The 22987-nt window shown below is 44.8% G+C and overlaps 1 protein-coding gene across 4 annotated transcripts in view; it reads right to left on the minus strand.

Moving 5' to 3' along the window:
* Positions 1-22987, minus strand: part of cntln (centlein, centrosomal protein) — a 138263-nt gene that overhangs the window by 16815 nt on the left and 98461 nt on the right. For all 4 annotated transcript variants that reach the window (XM_036933761.1, XM_036933763.1, XM_036933764.1 and 1 more), the window contains 5 exons: positions 19903-20029; positions 18006-18143; positions 17414-17599; positions 13405-13602; positions 9036-9113 (listed from right to left, as the gene is read on the minus strand). In XM_036933761.1, the coding sequence (XP_036789656.1) occupies positions 9036-9113; positions 13405-13602; positions 17414-17599; positions 18006-18143; positions 19903-20029 (727 nt within the window). The remainder of the gene's footprint in view (positions 1-9035; positions 9114-13404; positions 13603-17413; positions 17600-18005; positions 18144-19902; positions 20030-22987) is intronic.

Below are 22987 nucleotides of genomic sequence, written 5' to 3' on the forward strand. Positions count from 1 at the left end.
ACACCCTGGACAGGATGCTAGTCTTTCTCCTGTTTCTGTAGTGTGAGGCAGCTTGATGTACAAGTACACACCCTGTACAGGATGCTAGTCTTTCTCCTGTTTCTGTAGCATGAGGCAGCTTGATGTACAAGTACACACCCTGGACAGGATGCTAGTCTATCTCCTGTGTCTGTAGCATGAGGCAGCTTGATGTACAAGTACACACCCTGGACAGGATGCTAGTCTATCTCCTGTGTCTGTAGTGTGAGGCAGCTTGATGTACAAGTACACACCCTGGACAGGATGCTAGTCTATCTGCTGTGTCTGTAGCATGAGGCAGCTTGATGTACAAGTACACACCCTGGACAGGACGCTAGTCTATCTGCTGTGTCTGTAGCATGAGGCAGCTTGATGTACAAGTACACACCCTGGACAGGACGCTAGTCTATCTCCTGTGTTTGTAGCATGAGGCAGCTTGATGTACAAGTACACACCCTGGACAGGATGCTAGTCTTTCTCCTGTTTCTGTAGTGTGAGGCAGCTTGATGTACAAGTACACACCCTGGACAGGACGCTAGTCTTTCTCCTGTTTCTGTAGTGTGAGGCAGCTTGATGTACAAGTACACACCCTGTACAGGACGCTAGTCTATCTCCTGTGTTTGTAGCATGAGGCAGCTTGATGTACAAGTACACACCCTGGACATGACACTAGTCTGGGTCACATGACAGCCTCCACAAACAGCCATGTTTACAGGTAGACTCAGCCATGTTTACAGGTAGACTCAGCCATGTTTACAGGTAGACTCAGCCATGTTTACAGGTAGACTCAGCCATGTTTACAGGTAGACTCAGCCATGTTTACAGGTAGACTCAGCCATGTTTACAGGTAGACTCAGCCATGTTTACAGGTAGACTCAGCCATGTTTACAGGTAGACTCAGCCATGTTTACAGGTAGACTCAGCCATGTTTACAGGTAGACTCAGCCATGCACAAGTAAACAGGAATATCGGGTCGAATTCCGCAACAACTAGGAGCGTTGAAACGCGAGTCTAAACTTCTCAGCTGTTTTGGTCCCGTAGCGATCACCTTGTAGCAATGTGTGGCGCCCCCATGCACATGCGGTAGGTAGCCTAGTGGTTAGAGCGTTGGGCCAGTAACCGAAAGGTTGCTAAATCGAATCCCCGAGCCGACAAGGTTAAAAATCAGTCGTTCTGCCCCTGAACAAGGCGGTATACCCACTGTTCCTAGGCTGTCATTGTAAATAAGAATTTGTTTTTAACGGACTTGCCTAGTTAAATAAAGGTTAAATAAAAAATAAAATGCTCAGATACACTGTGTGAGAGCAAAGTCTTGCATCACGCTCATCTGCAGTGCTGCTCGTGGCAACGTCATATCGCTGAGTCTCAGTTAAAGTAGTGTTGTCTAAGGGCTCTTGATTGAAATACAGGCCCAGATATGTAGAGTACACTACAGTAAAGATATTAAGTTAATCTTCTCTTAATGGACCCTGGGTTGACACAGTGCAGTGCCTATAGCAACCAAACTCCTCCCCCGAGGGTACTGAAGGGTAAATATTACCGCTCAATATCACACCAGCTTCCGCCACCCTCTAGTAAAACTTGAGCGTCCTCCCAATCGGCGGTCGTAAAGGGCAGTGCGCCGACGACTTTTCAAATGTTTTTTTTTGGGGGGGGGGGGCCTGTCAGGAGGGTTGAGTAGAAGGTTAAAGCTACAGTCTGTGATCTGGGACTCTGTTCAATGGTCATTTCAATTCAACAGGGCTTCTGTTGTGTTGTTTTTCAAATCCCAGAATGTAGCTTTGAAATGAGTGTGAAAGAGGATCTAGGGAGGGACGGGGAGCAGTTCATTATGGGCCAAACAAACTGCAGATTGAAGGCCATATGCGTGTCCCAAATCACACCCTATTCTCTATTTTCAATAGGGCAGTGGCCAAAAGTAGTGCACTAAATAGAGCATATGGTGCTATTTGGGAGGAAGAAGACCATATATGCAGTCATTTCCCCGTGTTCATAAAGCCAGGCCCATTAAACTCAGCTCCAGTCAATAATTAGGATGCCACAAATAAACCAAGGCAATTAAATCAATATGGGCCTGGGCCATTTCAACCCCATTCTCCCTGGGCTGTTGATTGGCTAGACACCCTGTGGCACAGGGCACGTCTTCAGACACTACATCTTCGTACTGTGTTATTCATGGTGGGGTGTAGTGGCTGGTGTGGGTCCGGGGCCCCTGGCTAGTAAATTATTATGAGAGGAGGGGAGCACCAGTGGAGCTGGGTAGGTGTGTGTGTATACAGTAGGAGCCTAAGATGGGGTTCTACTGAGAGATATTGGGCTTTATTTCATGAAAAGCCACCGGGTGGAGAGCAGAGGAGTGAGAGAGAGAGCGGGAGAGAGAAGGAAAGGGAGTGAGAGAGGGGGAAAGAGAGAGAGGGAAAGAGGGGGAGAGAAAGAGAGCGGCAAATAAAGAGAGAGAGAGAGAGAGAGGAGGAAATGAGAAGCAATGTTTTATTTGTCTGTGAGAGGATGTTTACAGTCGTGGCCAAAAGTATTGAGAATGACACAAATATACATTTTCACAATGTCTGCTGCCTCAGTTTGTATGATGACAATTTGCATATACTCCAGAATGTTATGAAGAGTGATCAGATGAATTTCAATTAATTGCAAAGTCCCTCTTTGCCATGCAAATGAACTGAATCCCCCAAAACATTTCCACTGCATTTCAGCCCTGCCACAAAATGACCAGCTGACATCATTGCAGTGATTCTCTCGTTAACACAGGTGTGAGTGTTGACGAGGACAAGGCTGGAGATCACTCTGTCATGCTGATTGAGTTTGAATAACAGACTGGAAGCTTCAAAAGGAGGGTGGTGCTTGGAATCATTGTTCTTCCTCTATCAACCACTTGCTGCCAGTAAGATTGCACCTAATTCAACCATTTATCGGATCATCAAGAACTTCAAGGAGTGCGGTTCAATTGTTGTGAAGAAGGCTTCAGGCCACCCAAGAAAGTTCAGCAAGCGCCAGGACCGTCTCCTGAAGTTGATTCAGCTGCGGGATCGGGGCACCACCAGTACAGAGCTTGCTCAGGAATGGCAGCAGGCAGATGTGAGTGCATCTGCATGCACAGTGAGGCAACAACTTTTGGAGGATGGCCTGGTGTCAAGAAGGGCAGCAAAGAAGCCACCTCTCTCCAGGAAAAACATCAGGAACAGACTGATATTCTATAAAAGGTACAGGGATTGGACTGCTGAGGAATGGGGTAAAGTCATTTTCTCTGATGAATCCCCTTTCCGATTGTTTGGGGCATCCGGAAAAAAGCTTGTCCGGAGAAGACAAGGTGAGCGCTACCATCAGTCCTGTGTCATGCCAACTGTAAAGCATCCTGAGACCATTCATGTGTGGGGTTGCTTCTCAGCCAAGGGAGTGGGCTCACTCACAATTTTGCCTAAGATCACAGCCATGAATAAAGAATGGTACATCCTCCGAGAGCAACTTCTCCCAACCATCCAGGAACAGTTTGGTGACAAACAATGCATTTTCCAGCATGATGGAGCACCTTGCCATAAGGCAAAAGTGATAACTAAGTGGCTCGGGGAACAAAACATCTATATTTTGGGTCCATGGCCAGGAAACTCCTCAGACCTTAATCCCATTGAGAACCATTCTTGTTGACCCATTGTGGTCAATCCTCAAGAGGCGGGTGAAGAAACAAAAACCCACAAATTCTGACAAACTCCAAGCATTGATTATACAAGAATGGGGCGCATGCCAGGGCGGATTGCAGAGGTCTTGAAAAAGAAGGGTCAACACTGCAAATATTGACTCTTTGCATCAACTTCATGTAATTGTCAATAAAAGCCTTTGACACTTTATGAAATGCTTGTAAATATACTTCAGTATTCCACAGTAACGTCTGACAAAAATATCTAAAGACACTGAAGCAGCAAACTTTGTGGAAATTAATATTTGTGTCATTCTCAATACTTTTGGCCACAACTGTAGGGCAGTAGCGAGGGGTGACAAGATAATAAAGATCTAGTCTTGTTCAGATAACTAGAACACGTTTCCTAGAAATAACTAAGTGTGCTTGTACTGTAGCTACCAGTAGAGAGTGGTCTTTTTAAAGTATTCACATGAACACACTACCAGTAGAGAGATGTCTTATTAAAGTATTCACATGAACACACTACCAGTAGAGAGTGGTCTTATTAAAGTATTCACATGAACACACTACCAGTAGGATGGTCTTATTAAAGTATTCACATGAACACACTACCAGTAGAGAGTGGTCTTATTAAAGTATTCACATGAACACACTACCAGTAGAGAGTGGTCTTATTAAAATATTCACATGAACACACTACCAGTAGAGAGTGGTCTTATTAAAGTATTCACATGAACACACTACCAGTAGAGAGTGGTCTTATTAAAGTATTCACATGAACACACTACCAGTAGAGAGTGGTCTTATTAAAGTATTCACATGAACACACTACCAGTAGAGAGATGTCTTATTAAAGTATTCACACGAACACACTACAAGTAGAGAGATGTCTTATTAAAGTATTCACACGAACACACTACGAGTAGAGAGATGTCTTATTAAAGTATTCACATGAACACACTACCAGTAGAGCGATGTCTTATTAAAGTATTCACATGAACACACTACCAGTAGGATGGTCTTATTAAAGTATTCACACGAACACACTACGAGTAGAGAGATCTCTTATTAAAGTATTCACACGAACACACTACCAGTAGAGAGTGGTCTTATTAAAGTATTCACATGAACACACTACCAGTAGAGAGATGTCTTATTAAAGTATTCACATGAACACACTACCAGTAGGATGGTCTTATTAAAGTATTCAAATGAACACACTACCGGTAGGATGGTCTTATTAAAGTATTCACATGAACACACTACCAGTAGAGAGTGGTCTTATTAAAGTATTCACATGAACACACTACCGGTAGGATGGTCTTATTAAAGTATTCACAGCGTTCAAACACCATCACCCATACACAGTACATCAACACTGAAAATACAATAGTTCCACACTCAAAACACACACCTCTTCAATCAATTCCTCACACTCTGTCACACACACACTAAAGTAGCCACTGTGTCAGGGCCTCTCCCTCTGTCCTTGTTATGTTGACGTGTGGCTGGCTGGTGTGGTGTTGACAGTGACAGTGAGCCTGGCGGGGCAGTGGGTGGTGGTGGCTGTGGCCCAGAGCCAGACACAGTAGACAGACGGACAGCCCGGTGACTGATGGTTCTGCTATTGACAGTGCCACTGAGATAATAAAGTGCTGTCCCACAGGCAGCTCCATTAGGGCCTGACAGTGACAGGACTGGGCTGCTGCAGAAGGAGTCAGGACACACACACACACACACACCACACACACACACACACAAACACACACACATACAAACTCAACCACCCACCCACCCACCGACCCACCCACCAAGTGACAGCCAGCCAGCTAAGGACATGGATCTCTCTTTCCTGCCCTCTTTCTCTCTCTCTGTCTATTTCTGTCTCTTCTCCTTTTTAACTGCGGTGACAGGGCAGTGTGGAGGAACAGGACAGATCATATCCCTGTTAAGGAAGCCTTGTTATTAGTGCGACTGCCACAGGCAGCAGGGTGACAGACAGGCCATAGTGTTCACTGTTTCATATTCTCCTGCTCACTGAGCAACTCAAATGGATGACAGGAAGACAGAACAGTTGTACTGTGGAGACGAGTGCTGCCTGCTTTCTAGAATATTGTCATTTCTATTGATGTACAGTTCAATCTGAAGTTTAAATTTATTTGGCGAAGGTGTATGTAATCTCAGTTTTTCCACAATTCCTGACATTTAATCCTAGTAAAAATGCCGTTTTAGGTCAGTTATGATCACCACCTTATTTTAAGAATATGAAATGTCAGAATAATAGTAGAGAGAATGATTTATTTCAGCTTTTATTTCTTTCATCACATTCCCAGTGGGTCAGAAGTTTACATACACTCAATTAGTATTTGGTAGCACTGCCTTTAAATTGTTTAACTTGGGTCAAACGTTTCGGGTAGCCTCCCACAAGCTTCCCACAATAAGTTGGGTGAATTTTGGCCCATTCCTCCTGACAGAGCTGGTGTAACTGAGTCAGGTTTGTAGGCCTCCTTGATCGCACACGCCTTTTCAGTTCTGCCCACACATTTTCTATAGGATGAGTACAGGGCTTTGTGATGGCCTTGACTTTATTGTCCTTAATCCATTTTTCACAACTTTGGAAGTATGCTTGGGGTCATCGTCCATTTGGAAGACCCATTAGCGACCAAGCTTTAACTTCCTGACTGATGTCTTGCGATGTTGCTTCAATATATCCCCATAATTTTCTTTCCTCATGATTCCATCTATTTTGTGAAGTGCACCAGTCCCTCCTGCAGCAAAGCACCCCCACAACATGATGCTGCCACCCCCGTACTTCACGGTTGGGATGGTGTTCTTCGGCATGCAAGCCTCCCCCTTTTCCTCCAAACATAACAATGGTTATTAAGGACAAACAGTTATATTTTTGTTTAATCCAACCAGAGGACATTTCTCCAAAAAATACAATCTTTGTCCCCATGTGCAAACCGTAGTCTGGCATTTTTATGGCGGTTTTGGAGCAGTGGCTTCTTCCTTGCTGAGCGGCATTTCAGGTTATGTCGATATAGGTTTTACTGTGGATATAGATACTTTTGTACATGTTTCCTCCAGCTCCTTCACAAGGTCCTTTGCTGTTGTTCTGGGATTGATTTGCACTTTTCGCACCAAAGTACGTTCATCTCTAGGAGACAGAACGCGTCTCCTTCCTGAGCGGTATGACGGCTGCGTGGTCCCATGGTATTTATACTTGCGTACTATTGTTTGTACAGATGAACGTGGTACCTTCAGGCGTTTGGAAATTGCTCCCAAGGATGAACCAGACTTGTGGAGGTCTAGAATTTATTTTCTGAGATCTTGGCTGATTTCTTTTGATTTTCCCATGATATCAAGCAAAGAGGCACTGAGTGTGAAGGTAGGCCTTGAAATACATTCACAGGTACACCTCCAATTGACTCAAATGATGTCAATTAGCCATGACATAATTTTCTGGAATTTTCCAAGCTGTTTAAATGCACAGTCAACTTAGTGTATGTAAACTTCTGACCCACTGGATTTGTGATACAGTGAATTATAAGTTAAATAATCTGTCTGTAAACAATTGTTGGAAACATGACTTGTGTCATGCACATAGTAGATGTCCTAACCAACTTGACAAAACTATAGTTTATTAACAAGACATTTGTGGAGTGTTTGAAAAACTACTTTTAATGACTCCAACCTAAGTTTATGTAAACTTCCGACTTCAACTGTATCTATTATGTCTTCTTAGTTCTCTAAAGACAACGTGTCAGTGTGTGAAGATAGGATGCACACTGACAAGGAACAACTGCCTGTGGTCTCCACTGTCTGTCTCCACCTTACGAAAATGACATGCACCTGCAGTCACACAGAGAGACAGAGACACAGAAACAAAGACACACAGGCATAGACACAGAGACATATACACAGAAATAGAGACACAAAGACAGAAACACAGACACGTAGATACAGATAGAGACAAAGAGACAGACACAGAGACAGAAACAGAGGCACAGAGACAAAGAGAGACAGAGACAGACAGAGACAGGGACACAGAAAGAGAGACAGGGACACAGAAACAGAGATAGAGAGAAAGACACAGAGACACAGAGATAGAGAAACTGAGATAGAGACACAGAGACAGAGACACACAGAAACAAAGACAGAGACATATGCTGTAGAGTACAGTACACACCACTAGCACAACTAAGCACAGTCACAGTCGGCTTCCTTTTTCTAAAATCTCACCTGCCAACAAACTCCCCTTGATGTTTGTGTGTCCCTCTAGAGATACTGTGAGTTTATTAAGCCAGGCACAGAGAGAGAGAGAGAGAGAGAGAGAGAGAGAGAGAGAGAGAGAGAGAGAGAGAGAGAGAGAGAGAGAGCGAGAGAGAGAGAGAGAGCGAGAGAAGACTTGAAAGGGGATGGATATAAAAAGTCTGGCGTGAGAGAGCGAGGGATAGAAAAAAAAGAGATAGAGAGAGAGGGGGGGGGGTCACCACGGCAGTGTCTGTGGCCCCCTCCGGGACCCGGGGGCTAGTCTCAGCTTTGTCATCCCCCTCTCCTCCCTCTCTCTCTCCTCTGCCCGCGGAAAACGTCGATAGCAGCCTGCCGGTGGACCGTCTCTAGTGGACGCTCGCTCATTCTCCCGGCATCGACAGCAACGCCAAATCAATATTTAGTTCCCCACTAACAAGCTGCCTTGGGGTCTGAGCCAGAGAGAGCGAGAGTGAGAAAAAGATGGGGGGGATAAAGAGATCGGGGGGGGGGGAGAGAGAGAGAGTGCGAAAGAAAGCGAGAGTGCGAGAGAGACAATGAGAGAGCAAGAGAGAAAGGAAGGGGAGGAATGCAGGAGGACAGTGGTGGAGTGGGGGCCTGAGAGCAGTCCGGATGGAGGGGAAAACATGGATTGAGTGGAGCCAGTGTGTGTCTGTGAGGGGAGGTGAAAAGGTCAGAGGAAGAGCCGGTGTGTGTCGTGGTGAGGAGGCGACGCATGAGTGCCTGCAGCGCGAATTGACATGGACACGGACACACACACTCAATCTGAACCGGATCACACAGAGCTGACGGCACATACACACAGACAAGTGTTTGTACACAACTCACACAGTCTTTTCTTCTCTCTATTGTAACTAGTTCATTCTTGATTTAGACAAACATTTGTTGGTTCATCTCTATGTGAGACCACAATGGCTGAACTCTATCAGTACCAGTGATGTGGTGGAAAATCAAATCGGTGGGTAAGCTCTGATCACCGTTCGTGGTGAGTAAAGTAACACTCTTCATACCCTGAAGGGGTGTGTTTACCCTCCACTACTGATCCTAACTACTGTAGATAATACTAAAAACACTAGCAGACTTGAAACCAGACCTGCTGTTGGAGGATCTTCATGACCTGGTCCAGCCACTCCTGGTCTCTCCTGCTGTCTGCTGCCACATCATCCTCCTCCTGCAGAGACACACAACAACCACCAAAGATGAACAAATAATAATAATAATAATGATATATGCCATTTAGTAGAAGCTTTTATCCAAAGCAACTTACAGTCATGCGTGCATACAATTTAAGTATGGGTGGGCCCAGCGGGAATCAACCCACAACCATTTGGCCATGTTCTACAACTGAGCCTCACAGGGCGACTCGTCTCTGTACAACCAGAAAATCACTCAATTTAAGGCAATTTCACTTCAACGCAGATACAAAAATAAAGGCTGAGGTGAGTTCAGAAAATGAAGCATTCATTCATTCATTCATGAAAAATAAGATAAAAGAAGGAGTCAGCGTGATGAGCCAAGCAAAGCCCCCTGCCAAACCCTCCCCTAACCCGAACGGCCCTGGGACAATTGTGCACCGGCGGATGGGTGAACCCCAGACTGTAGTGGCACCTCAGCACTGCGATGCCTTAGACCGCTGCTCCACTCAGGGTCAGTCTTTATTAAAGAGACACCAGCGTGCAGATAGTGCAACCTTGTTACTGCTAATGAGCCTCCCTGGCTCTCCTATCCCCTAGACGGATGGGGATGGTGGGCCTCCCTGGCTCTCCTATCCTCTAGACGGATGGGGATGGTGGGCCTCCCTGGCTCCCCTAGACGGATGGGGATGGTGGGCCTCCCCGGCTCCCCTAGACGGAGGGAGGGTGGGAAGGAAGGAAGGAAAAGGGACTAGGTAGAGGCAGAGACAGGTAGTGAGACAGGCAGAGCGAAAGAGAGCGATAGAATGAGAGAGAGCGATAGAATGAGAGAGAGCGATAGAATGAGAGAGAGCGATAGAATGAGAGCGAGCGATAGAATGAGAGCGAGCGATAAAATGAGAGCGAGGTGAGATGTGGGCTTGCTTGGTGGTGGGCTCCTCATCACCCCTGCCTCCCACGGAGGTGAGAAGGGTGTGTATGTGTGTGGCCCCTCAGAGGATGCATAACAATACACTGACCCTTCGTCTCTCATTAGGGGCCCTGTTGGAAAACAAACTGGCCTGGCAATTATGTCCTTATTACAGACGCATCATTAAGTCCACAACAAGCTGCTGCTGCCAAAGGAGAAGGAGCTGATCACTACTGCCACTCTCTTACTGCCTGTCTACCGCTGGATGGAGTGGCAGGGAGAGAGTATGCTGAGGCTGAGAGTGTGCTAGTGTGTGTGTATTACTTTTATTTTTAATTATATTTGTTTTATTTAGGTATATTATTTCTTTAGTAATTTGGATATATTTTTTTCTTAATTTATTATGTTATTTGTCCATTTTATGTATTATTTGTTTATATGTAAAAAAAAATAAAAAAATAAAAAATTAGATTTTTTAATAGTTCTTAAAAACAATGTTTTGACTGCATTATTGGTTAGTAAGGATTTCACTGTTGTATTCGGAGCATGTTGCAAATAGCATTTGATTTGTGTGTGTTTGAGTGTGTAGGGCCGTGGCAACACAAAGGGTTTTTCCCACAACCACCCTCAGTAACAGTACAAGGTACAGTATAGCAGAACAACTCCTCCTCTCAAACTGAGAGAACCACACTGCTGCCCCTATTCCACTCTGTCTGAATCTTTCAGTCACAGAAACAAACATCTCAACATCAACATTTGACTCTGTAAAATAACTGGTGGAAAACTCTCTGTTACTAAGTAAGCAGTAGGTGGATTCCAACCTGGACAGATTAAAACACGTCTGGTTTCCTAGTAACTTCCAGTTGCATAAAGATCTACACAGACACACAATTACTGTTCCCCCTTGTCCTTCCATGGTTCCTGGGGGATTTTCAATTAGCAAGACACAGTGACTGGCTCCTCTCCTCTCCTCTCCTCTCCTCTCCCAAAACACACACACACACACACACACACACACACACACACACACACACACACACACACACACCCTTCCAGTGACAGACCACTTACCCGTTCTCCAGTGGGTCCCTGAGCACCCGACAGCGCCGTGATCCACGGACGAGCAATTAACACCAACAGACACACACACGCCGTTGACCGGGCGGAATGCCATTAGCCGCCATTAACGCACACCCTGAGCAAAGCTCACCTCACACACACTTCACGGTCATTAAGCTCTGATAAGTTGGAACATTTCTTCAAACATATCTAGGCCCTGTCATTCCAGGGTAGGTGGTGCCTGATTCCTGGCTGGCATACACTCTCACATCCTGTGATGAAGACAGGAAGTTGATTGTAACGCTGTGTCGGTTAATTGACGACAAGGGAGAAGAGCGAGAGAAGGAGTGATCTATGGGGAGGAAGTGGAGACGTACTGTAGTTAGAGCTTGTGTTCATGAAACAAAGGGTCCTTCTTGAACAAGAAAAGCCATGAGCCAAATCACTTTTATAGCGAGTAAGAGTGTGAGATGTTCAATATTGTGGCGTTTTCTTCTTCTCTTGAATAAGAGATAGTTGTACCCTAGCCTGGTTCCATTCTGTTATGTACGTAGACATGTTTTCTAGAATTGTCTTCCTATACATAAAGCTAGTGTTTCCCCTATATGCATTTAGGGGATCGTGGACGCCACTGCAAAACAATTTGAATATACTGTATATATAATGTAGATAGATGTATGTCAGATGTTTGCCCCAGGAAGACCCCAGAAAGAACAAGCCCCACACCCCCCATTCCATAACTCTGATAAATCCCAAACACACTAGACCACCACGTTATGTTACAGCCTTACTCTAAAATTGATTAAATTGTTTTTTTCTCTCCCCCTCATCAATCTACACACAATACCCCACAAAGCAAAAACAGATTTTTAGAAATGTTTGCAAATGTATTAAATATAAGAAAAATCACATTTACATAAGTATTCAGACCCTTTGCTCAGTACTTTGTTGAAGCACCTTTGGCAGCGAATACAGCCTTGAGTCTTCTTGGGTATGACGCTACGAGGTTGGCACACCTGTATTTGGCAAGTTTCACCCATTCTTCTCTGCTTCACCATAGGGATGGTGCCAGGTTTCCTCCAGGCCAAAGAGTTCAATCTTGGTTTCATCCGACCAGAGAATCTTGATTCTCATGGTCTGAGAGTCTTTAGGCAAACTTCAAGCGGGCTGTGATGTGCCTTTTACTGAGGAGTGGCTTCCGTCTGGGCACTCTACCATAAAGGCCTGATTGGTGGAGTGCTGCAGAGATGGTTGCCCTTCTGGAAGGTTCTCCACAGAGGAACTCCACAGAGGAACTCTGGAGCTCTGTCAGAGTGACCATCGGATTCTTGGTCACCTCCCTGACCAAGGCCCTTCTCCCCCGATTGCTCAGTTTGAACGGGCGGCCAGATCTAGGAAGAGTCTTGGTGGTTCCAAACTTCTTCCATTTAGGAATGATGGAGGCCATTGTGTTCTTGGGGACCTTCAATGCTGCTGAAATTTTGGGGTACACTTCCCCAGATCTGTGCCTCGACACAATCCTGTGTCAGAGCTCTACGGACAATTCCTTCTACCTCATGACTTGGTTTTTGCTCTGACATGGACTGTCAACTGTGGGACCTTATATAGACAGATGTGTGCCTTTCCGAATCATGTCCAATCTATTGAATTTACCACAGGTGAACTCCAAATCAAGTTGTAGAAACATCTCAAGGATGATCAATGAAAACAGGATGCACCTGAGCTCAATCTTGAGGGTCTGAATACTTCTGTAAATAAAAACCTGTTTTGGCTTTGTCATTATGGGGTATTGTGTGTAGAGTGATGAGGAAAATGTTTTATTTCATCCATTTTTGAATAAGGCTGTAATATAACAAAATGTGGAAAAGGTCAAGGGGTCTGAATACTTTCCGAATGCACTGTATCACCTCCCTAAGAGTCCATGATGCCTACTCCCCCATACTTATCCATTCAACGACTAGAAAGGTCATATAGCTACATTTACCATAGCACTCTGTTACATGAGACTGAAATATTTTTAAATCTGAGCTCCTAGAGTGTGCGGCTCTCCTTCATTTTTAAAAAGTGTTCCACTGCGCTAGCCAGCACCTCGCCTAAATAGGTGTGCGTTTCTTTCGCCTCTACATGAGACTGAACCGACACAGAGGCCAAGTGCCAGTTAGATTCCTCTGACTGAACTGGGACTTCAATACAAGTCAACGGTCTTTCCATGTTTTCCTATCAGTGACGGTAACCTATACTTGTATCTGTTCCCACTGGGTCATTGTGAAGGTGGTAGAATACATCTATTAACAACTGATACAGGGTCAGATATTACATCTATCCCGCAGTGACTATTTTATGGATTCATGATCCTGTACCTCATCGGTGTCCAGCATTTCAGCCAGGTCCATCTCGGTCATGTTGAGGATGGACGCAGCAATGGACTGGGCCTTGACCATGGACTGCTTGGACAGCCCTCCGGCACCTTCTGCCTTCTTCTTCTCCGCCATCTTCCTGTTCTTCCTCAGCTGCGATTTGGCGTCCTGCACCTCGCGGAGAGTTTCGCTTGCCAGAGCCTGAGAGGAAGAACATGTAGAAAGGGTGATGAAACTAGAGAAAGCGAGAGAGACGGATACAGATGTAGCATCTAAATTTGAGCCAGTTTTCTACAGCAGGGAAAAAAAAGTCCTGCAACAACAGGAAATGTGACTTATTATGTGTATTATAATTTATGGACATTTTTTGTAAGGGAAAAGTGGAAATTACAGACTTCAGAAGCCTTTTTAAACTTTAAATACACCACAAGTTCAACATTTCCTGCATTGTTGAAAAGTTCTCCTGCAACAGGGTGATCAAATTAAGACCCTACACCTGTATAAATGATGAATAAATTAAACCTATCAAGACAAGAGCCGAGGGCGTCAGCAGCAATATTGAGTTTGACACTGAAATTCTCTGGTTCGTTCGCTCATTCTCCGTATAGGAGTTTAGTACCTGAGAAGGTTTCCGAGTTATCCGACCAATTGAATGGCACCGTGATGACGGACACAGAGGGTGTCTACGCATCTTGGATATCAACAATAGGTTTTATCTCCGTTAAATCTCCTCAGAATTGACGCGGACCGAATCACGCATGGGAAAGATGCTACCTTTGATTTATTTGCTTTTGAATGGGCTCACCATACAACTAACCAATACAACGGCATAGCAGTGTAAATAATTGAGCAATGAGGTGCATTTAAAATGTTGCCCGAGATAGTGTGTGTGTGTGTGTGTGTGAAACCTCATTGGTCTTCGGGCACCTCAGAGGCCTGAATCCACTAAATGGCAGTTGGCTCTAAATACAAAGAGAGCGAGACAATTAAATGTCAAAGCTGCCACTGTACATGAGAAAGTCAATAACCCAAAACTCCCCTTTGCTTCATTTTGAGCTTATTGATCGATGCAATAATCTTCTGTATCATTCCCCTGTAAGCTCGCCTGAAAAACTGACCTTGGAATGGACGGTCAGCCGAGAGATGGGCTAGGTAGCATGAGACCGCTTTTCAAGCACACACACACAAAACATACACAAGGGAAGCTGCACACATACAGAAACAGGCGTACACACACACACACACACACACACACACACGTACCCCCCCCCCCCATATTCTGTGTACATAACCCAGGATAATCATAAACAGACATACAGTAGATGTCTCCATTGCTTTAGTTTCTTTCGGGCGTGTGAAATAAAAGTACTTTAAGAAGTACTTAGTTGAGGCTCTGCTAGATTTCATAAGGGAGAGCTCAGAGAGTTGGTGGGGAGAGTTATCGTTGACAGACAGTTCGTGGACGGAGCCGATGGATGGTATTAGATAGACTATTAGTAAAATAAATCAAATGTAAATGCATTGAAGCTCAGACAAAAACACAAATGCGCTGATTATGAATATGACTAAACAGACTAGGATATTCTGTAGGGTTTCTCTGTACATTCTATAAAGTATTTATACTTTTCTTACACAGCCCTTAGCCGTGGTATATTGGCCATATACCACACACCCTGAGGTGCATTATTGCTATTATAAACTGGTTACCAACGTAATTAGAGCAGTAAAAATAAATGTTTTGTCATACCCGTGGTATACGGTCTGATATACCACAGCTATCTTCATTTTCCTGATAGACCAAACTGGCTTTAGTCTCCTTACGTGTGCCGAGACTGTGTCCTGGAGGAATACACAGCTCATTAAGAAACTGCCAGAGATCCTATTATTTTATTTACAGCCCTAATAGATATTTACTGTCGCTAGTCAAGGGTTACAATCAATTGACCCAAACCCTGAATGTGTGAAATAATCCGGAAAGAGATTAAGGGGTGAATTCATCACTCATTTTGAGCCCTGGGAGAGAGGGAGAAAGAGAGGGAGAAAGAGAGGGAGAAAAATAATCTGTGTGTGTGTGTATATATGAAAGTGAGACCAATTGTATCTCACACTATTTTGTGTGTGTGTGTGTGTGCGTGTGTGTGTGTGTGTGTGTGTGTACATCGAGTCAGTCGCACACAGATCTTACCCTGACAAACCTAGTATTACAATCACCGTAGCCAGAGGGCCAATTTAGACAGCAGAGGCTTACAACATGGAGATCAACTGAGCAGGGAAACACTGTCCTTCTCTAATAACTACCCCCATTCGTTTAGATCACTCTCACTAGATCACGCACTCAAAAGAACTGTCTGGGAGGACTGAGAAAATGGCCGTTTGAAAACACACAGACAGGGATGGTAAAGGACAGTAGACCACAATATGTGGTTGAGTGAATTCAGACACATCTCTAGTGTGAACATGGCACCTTCATAGATATATACTGACATAGGCTATTACTGTTCTATTTAACTGTGTCCAGTACCAATACTTTCCAAGTATATTTCCAAATACATTCCAATATTCAACTACTTGTACTTTCAAATCAAACATTGCTGAATACTTACTTCTAAAGTAAGCGAAAGTACTTTAAATAATTGAAATAGTATTTGAACCCAAATCTGGTGTCCACCTTTGTGTCTGAGCCTAAGCCGGTGAGTGTAGGCAGCCAGTCCAGGGCCACTGTTTAGTGTTTAGCACATGAACAGAGGTGGAACATGGCCTGAGGCTGGTAGAGAGGTGTAGAGGAGCCCGGGGTCCAACCAAACAGAGTACACAACAGAAGAAGGCCCCAGAAGCTCTGGACACTGATCAATACATGACAGCAGTAAATCTCCTCTGGATGGCAGGTCAGCCAATCAAAAGGCCTCGTGGTCTTATCAGGGATCATAAAAAGGATTGGAGAAACATAGAATGATGGGAATGATTTGAATGATGTGAATGCTCAACAACAGTGGCCCAGACATTCAGACAACTCAGCCCTAGTGTTCTGGGAACAAGGAAGGAAAGGGCTCACTAGTAAAGATAGGATACAGTATGATGTTGCTAGGGGAGAAAAGAGGGAGTGGGGGTAGAGAAGAGGGCAGGAAAGGAAGGTAGGGAGGGAGAGAGAGAGATGGGCAACCTCTTATTAAAAACTTCCTGACAACAGTTTGCTCAGTTTATTTTGACCAGTGAAACAAATGTCTTGAGGGAGAACAAAGAGCTGGTGATGACCACAATGGTATCCATGTTGTCTCCTGGACTAGTTCAGAGGGAGGGGATACCATCGCAGTCTCTCTCAAGCCCCTCCCCCTCAACACTGCAGTCAGAAATGATGGGCAGGTGTCACGGCGACGGTGTGATTGACAGGTTCTTTATCAGGCCCTGGCAGACACACCACTAGAAAGGCAGTTGGATTAGAACTGGGACCAGGCCAGACCTGGCCTCCAATCCCACTGTGTGCAGACACACACTGGCAGGGCCTTCACCCCCCATTATGCCCTCCACTGGCACAGACTAAGCACTCAGCCCTGGCGTCACCCAATGTCATGACTCAATTTGATGGTCGGATTAAAGACTGATTCAGAGGCAATTATGTTAATGAATTTAGAATAAGAGATGTCATATTACAACGGTTATTAGGTCTTTGTGTGAAGAGAACATGCCATGGCAGCAAGGCTAATTAGCAGTCCCTCGTCTGACTGGCATATCACAACCCTAATACGGTTATATTAGGAATAACTAGGCTAATCTCAGACCGGGATTGTCAAACTGGGTCATGTTCATTAGGCACCAAATGGAAGAAAACTTACTGAAACGCGGAGGGGGCTGGTTATTTCAATTTTATTTGAAATCTACGGTGTGCCCCGACTGAACACGACCCTGGTATGTCCATGTCTTTGACAGTGACCACCGACCCCTGTGCTGTGCTGTGTCTGCCACCCAGTACATTTGACCTCTGCCCTCTAACCCATGCCTGTCCCAAATCAAGTACCTTAGTGAAGGCTTGTAGCTGCTCCAGCTGTGTGTGGGCCAGGCCCAGTCGTCTGTGCAGGGCCTCCAGGGCCACGGTGCTCTGCTGGGCCAGACCCTCCATCTGACGGGATGCTGTCTGCTCCAGCTCAGCCTGGGCCCGCTCACTGGCCCTCACACGGGCCTGCAGGGCCTCCACACACTGCTCCTACAAGGAGGGAGAGAGAAGGATATCAGATTTCCATTCATGCTGTTCACTCTTACACTGAAAATTGAACAGCAATTGTCTATCAATGTTTCATGACGTACAATGATAATGTAGAGATGATTTATGTATTAATTATGGTTTGATGACAACCCAGGGAGATTATATCGTAATACATGGGGTTGGAAAGGACGCTATAAGAAGGCGTTGTGGAGTCAATCTCCACTTCCGTTAGTGTACTTCTCCCAGCTTGTCCATGGGAAGGAAAACTGTATAAAATCCACCTTATGATATTTTTTACCAAGTCAAAAAAGAACGATCCCAGCCTGTGTGTAAGCAACATTACCACTGCTACCACACATTACCACACACTACTAGAATGGTGAGCCTGAACCGCTATCGCTGCTACCTTCTTGTCCAGGCCCTCCTTGAGATCCTGACAGGTCGTCTCATACTGACTCTTCTCTTTAGTGGCTACACTCAGCCTCCTCTTCAGAGAGTCTATATAGGCCTTCCTGTTAGTGGCCTCCTCTGTCAAGGTCTTCACCTGGACGTCACACACAGAGGGAGAGAGGAGGAAGAACTTGAGATGACCTTATAAATAACAAAGATGTTTGAAAGTGTTTTTCTTTAGCCCATGCTACAGTACTGTGTACATTAAATCAAGGCTAGGTGTATATGTCGGTTAGTGGTGTTTTCATGAAATATAGTACATGCGTAGCCGATTCATTGTTAAATTTGCCAGCAGATGACGTCATGTGATGAAAACGTGCCATCTGAAATGTTGTTGTGACTACAGGAAAACCATCAAGTCAAGAGGGACTGTAAACGTGCCAGGTAAATGTTGTTGTGACTACAGGAAAACCATCAAGTCAAGAGGGACTGTAAACGTGCCATCTGAAATGTTGTTGTGACTACAGGAAAACCATCAAGTCAAGAGGGACTGTAAACGTGCCAGGTAAATGTTGTTGTGACTACAGGAAAACCATCAAGTCAAGAGGGACTGTAAACGTGCCAGTTAAATGTTGTTGTGACTACAGGAAAACCATCAAGTCAAGAGGGACTGTAAACGTGCCATCTGAAATGTTGTTGTGACTACAGGAAAACCATCAAGTCAAGAGGGACAGTAAACGTGCCAGTTAAATGTTGTTGTGACTACAGGAAAACCATCAACTCAAGAGGGACTGTAAACGTGCCAGGTAAATGTTGTTGTGACTACAGGAAAACCATCAAGTCAAGAGGGACTGTAAACGTGCCAGTTAAATGTTGCTGTGACTACAGGAAAACCATCAAGTCAAGAGGGACTGTAAACGTGCCAGTTAAATGTTGTTGTGACTACAGGAAAACCATCAAGTCAAGAGGGACTGTAAACGTGCCAGTTAAATGTTGTTGTGACTACAGGAAAACCATCAAGTCAAGAGGGACTGTAAACGTGCCAGTTAAATGTTGTTGTGACTACAGGAAAACCATCAAGTCAAGAGGGACTGTAAACGTGCCAGTTAAATGTTGTTGTGACTACAGGAAAACCATCAAGCCAAGAGGGACTGTAAACGTGCCAGTTAAATGTTGCTGTGACTACAGGAAAACCATCAAGTCAAGAGGGACTGTAAACGTGCCAGTTAAATGTTGCTGTGACTACAGGAAAACCATCAAGTCAAGAGGGACTGTAAACGTGCCAGTTAAATGTTGTTGTGACTACAGGAAAACCATCAAGTCAAGAGGGACTGTAAACGTGCCAGTTAAATGTTGTTGTGACTACAGGAAAACCATCAAGTCAAGAGGGACTGTAAACGTGCCAGTTAAATGTTGTTGTGACTACAGGAAAACCATCAAGCCAAGAGGGACTGTAAACGTGCCAGTTAAATGTTGTTGTGACTACAGGAAAACCATCAAGTCAAGAGGGACTGTAAACGTGCCAGTTAAATGTTGTTGTGACTACAGGAAAACCATCAAGCCAAGAGGGACTGTAAACGTGCCAGTTAAATGTTGCTGTGACTACAGGAAAACCATCAAGTCAAGAGGGACTGTAAACGTGCCAGTTAAATGTTGTTGTGACTACAGGAAAACCATCAAGCCAAGAGGGACTGTAAACGTGCCAGTTAAATGTTGTTGTGACTACAGGAAAACCATCAACTCAAGAGGGACTGTAAACGTGCCAGTTAAATGTTGTTGTGACTACAGGAAAACCATCAAGTCAAGAGGGACTGTAAACGTGCCAGTTAAATGCATTTTATGCCATCTGACTCTGCTAAGCCATTGTTGCGTGTGATGAAACCATGTGGTGTGAGATGTTAACTGGGACCTACTTTCTTCTCCAGCTCCTCCACCAGTCCTCTGTGTGTCTTCTCAGTCTCCAGGAGGAACTTCATCCTGGTCTTCACATCCTCCACCAGCTGCCTCTTCATGTGCACGTCTCTCTCTGTGTGGATCACCCTGGGAATGAGACGCGCGCACACACACACACACACACACACACACACACACACACACACACACACACACACACACACACACACACACACACACACACACACACACACACACACACACACACACACACACACACACACACACACACACACACACACACGTCATTAACACGCACGCAACGATGCAGACGCAAACACACGCAGAAGCAGACACACACACACACCGTGTCCCCATGCTCCCCTTCCATCACATCTCATTATGACAACTAAATATATTGACAATCCCATGCTGACAGGGGAAGCTGCAGTAAATATGAATGGCTGTATAACATCCCATTTGTAGACTGCATACATTCCTGATTCCTAGACTAGTGGGGAATATCTATGCATGTTGTGATACATCAGTTGGGGAACATTTCTGACAAATGACCTTCTAGATCTTCTGATCTACACTAACATCCAGACTGCAGTAACAGTCTGATCTACACTAACATCCAGACTGCAGTAACAGTCTGATCTACACTAACATCCAGACTGCAGTAACAGTCTGAACTACACTAACATCCAGACTGCAGTAACAGTCTGATCTGCAGTAACAGTCTGATCTACACTAACGTCCAGACTGCAGTAACAGTCTGATCTACACTAACATCCAGACTGCAGTAACAGTCTGAACTACACTAACATCCAGACTGCAGTAACATCCAGACTGCAGTAACAGTCTGATCTACACTAACGTCCAGACTGCAGTAACAGTCTGATCTACACTAACATCCAGACTGCAGTAACAGTCTGATCTACACTAACATCCAGACTGCAGTAACAGTCTGAACTACACTAACATCCAGACTGCAGTAACAGTCTGATCTGCAGTAACAGTCTGATCTACACTAACGTCCAGACTGCAGTAACAGTCTGATCTACACTAACGTCCAGACTGCAGTAACAGTCTGATCTGCACTAACGTCCAGACTGCAGTAACAGTCTGATCTACACTAACGTCCAGACTGCAGTAACAGTTTGATCTACACTAACGTCCAGACTGCAGTAACAGTCTGATCTACACTAACATCCAGACTGCAGTAACAGTCTGATCTACACTAACATCCAGACTGCAGTAACAGTCTGATCTACACTAACGTCCAGACTGCAGTAACAGTCTGATCTACACTAACGTCCAGACTGCAGTAACAGTCTGATCTACACTAACATCCAGACTGCAGTAACAGTCTGATCTACACTAACATCCAGACTGCAGTAACAGTCTGATCTACACTAACGTCCAGACTGCAGTAACAGTCTGATCTACACTAACGTCCAGACTGCAGTAACAGTCTGATCTGCAGTAACAGTCTGACCTACACTAACATCCAGACTGCAGTAACAGTCTGATCTACACTAACGTCCAGACTGCAGTAACAGTCTGATCTACACTAACATCCAGACTGCAGTAACAGTCTGATCTGCAGTAACAGTCTGATCTACACTAACGTCCAGACTGCAGTAACAGTCTGATCTACACTAACATCCAGACTGCAGTAACAGTCTGATCTACACTAACGTCCAGACTGCAGTAACAGTCTGATCTACACTAACGTCCAGACTGCAGTAACAGTCTGATCTACACTAACATCCAGACTGCAGTAACAGTCTGATCTACACTAACATCCAGACTGCAGTAACAGTCTGATCTACACTAACATCCAGACTGCAGTAACAGTCTGATCTACACTAACGTCCAGACTGCAGTAACAGTCTGATCTGCAGTAACAGTCTGATCTGCAGTAACAGTCTGATCTACACTAACATCCAGACTGTAGTAACAGTCTGATCTACACTAACGTCCAGACTGCAGTAACAGTCTGATCTACACTAACGTCCAGACTGCAGTAACAGTCTGATCTACACTAACATCCAGACTGCAGTAACAGTCTGATCTACACTAACATCCAGACTGCAGTAACAGTCTGATCTACACTAACAGTCTGATCTACACTAACAGTCTGATCTGCAGTAACAGTCTGATCTACACTAACAGTCTGATCTACACTAACGTCCAGACTGCAGTAACAGTCTGATCTACACTAACATCCAGACTGCAGTAACAGTCTGATCTACACTAACGTCCAGACTGCAGTAACAGTCTGATCTACACTAACGTCCAGACTGCAGTAACAGTCTGATCTACACTAACAGTCTGATCTACACTAACGTCCAGACTGCAGTAACAGTCTGATCTACACTAACGTCCAGACTGCAGTAACAGTCTGATCTACACTAACGTCCAGACTGCAGTAACAGTCTGATCTACACTAACGTCCAGACTGCAGTAACAGTCTGATCTACACTAACGTCCAGACTGCAGTAACAGTCTGATCTACACTAACATCCAGACTGCAGTAACAGTCTGATCTACACTAACGTCCAGACTGCAGTAACAGTCTGACCAACACTAACATCCAGACTGCAGTAACAGTCTGATCTACACTAACATAGATGCAATTCAACAAAGAGAGACAGTTCTTGATGAAATGTTCCACTGCTGTCCTCGCCACATGAAAACCCATTCGACTGGGGAGGGGCCGACTAGGGAGGGGGACGTGGTTCTGTAGATAACGATCCAGAGGGGAACTCCAAAAGAGCTTGTTTACTTGACTAGTTGACTATTCTGACAGTAACTAGATAGAGAGACACTGGGGGCCCGCTGTTGAAACGGCATGGCTGTGTGTGTGTGTGTGTGTCTAAAATGTACGACGTGTCACTTCACATTTCAAAACCTCTCCCCGACACGCTTAATATTCCCGTAACTCTTTGGAGCCTAATCTTAAGAGACTCTTTCAGTTAAACGTCTTAGCGTGTTGTTTATTCTGTTTACATGTTTTGCTCTGGGTTTTTTTCTCCACATAAAGGCAAATATTACCGACTTCATGTCCTTCTGGGGTCCCGCTGGGGGGGAATCGGA

This window comes from Oncorhynchus mykiss, chromosome 10 (assembly GCF_013265735.2).
Source record: "Oncorhynchus mykiss isolate Arlee chromosome 10, USDA_OmykA_1.1, whole genome shotgun sequence".
NCBI classification, from domain to species: domain Eukaryota; kingdom Metazoa; phylum Chordata; class Actinopteri; order Salmoniformes; family Salmonidae; genus Oncorhynchus; species Oncorhynchus mykiss.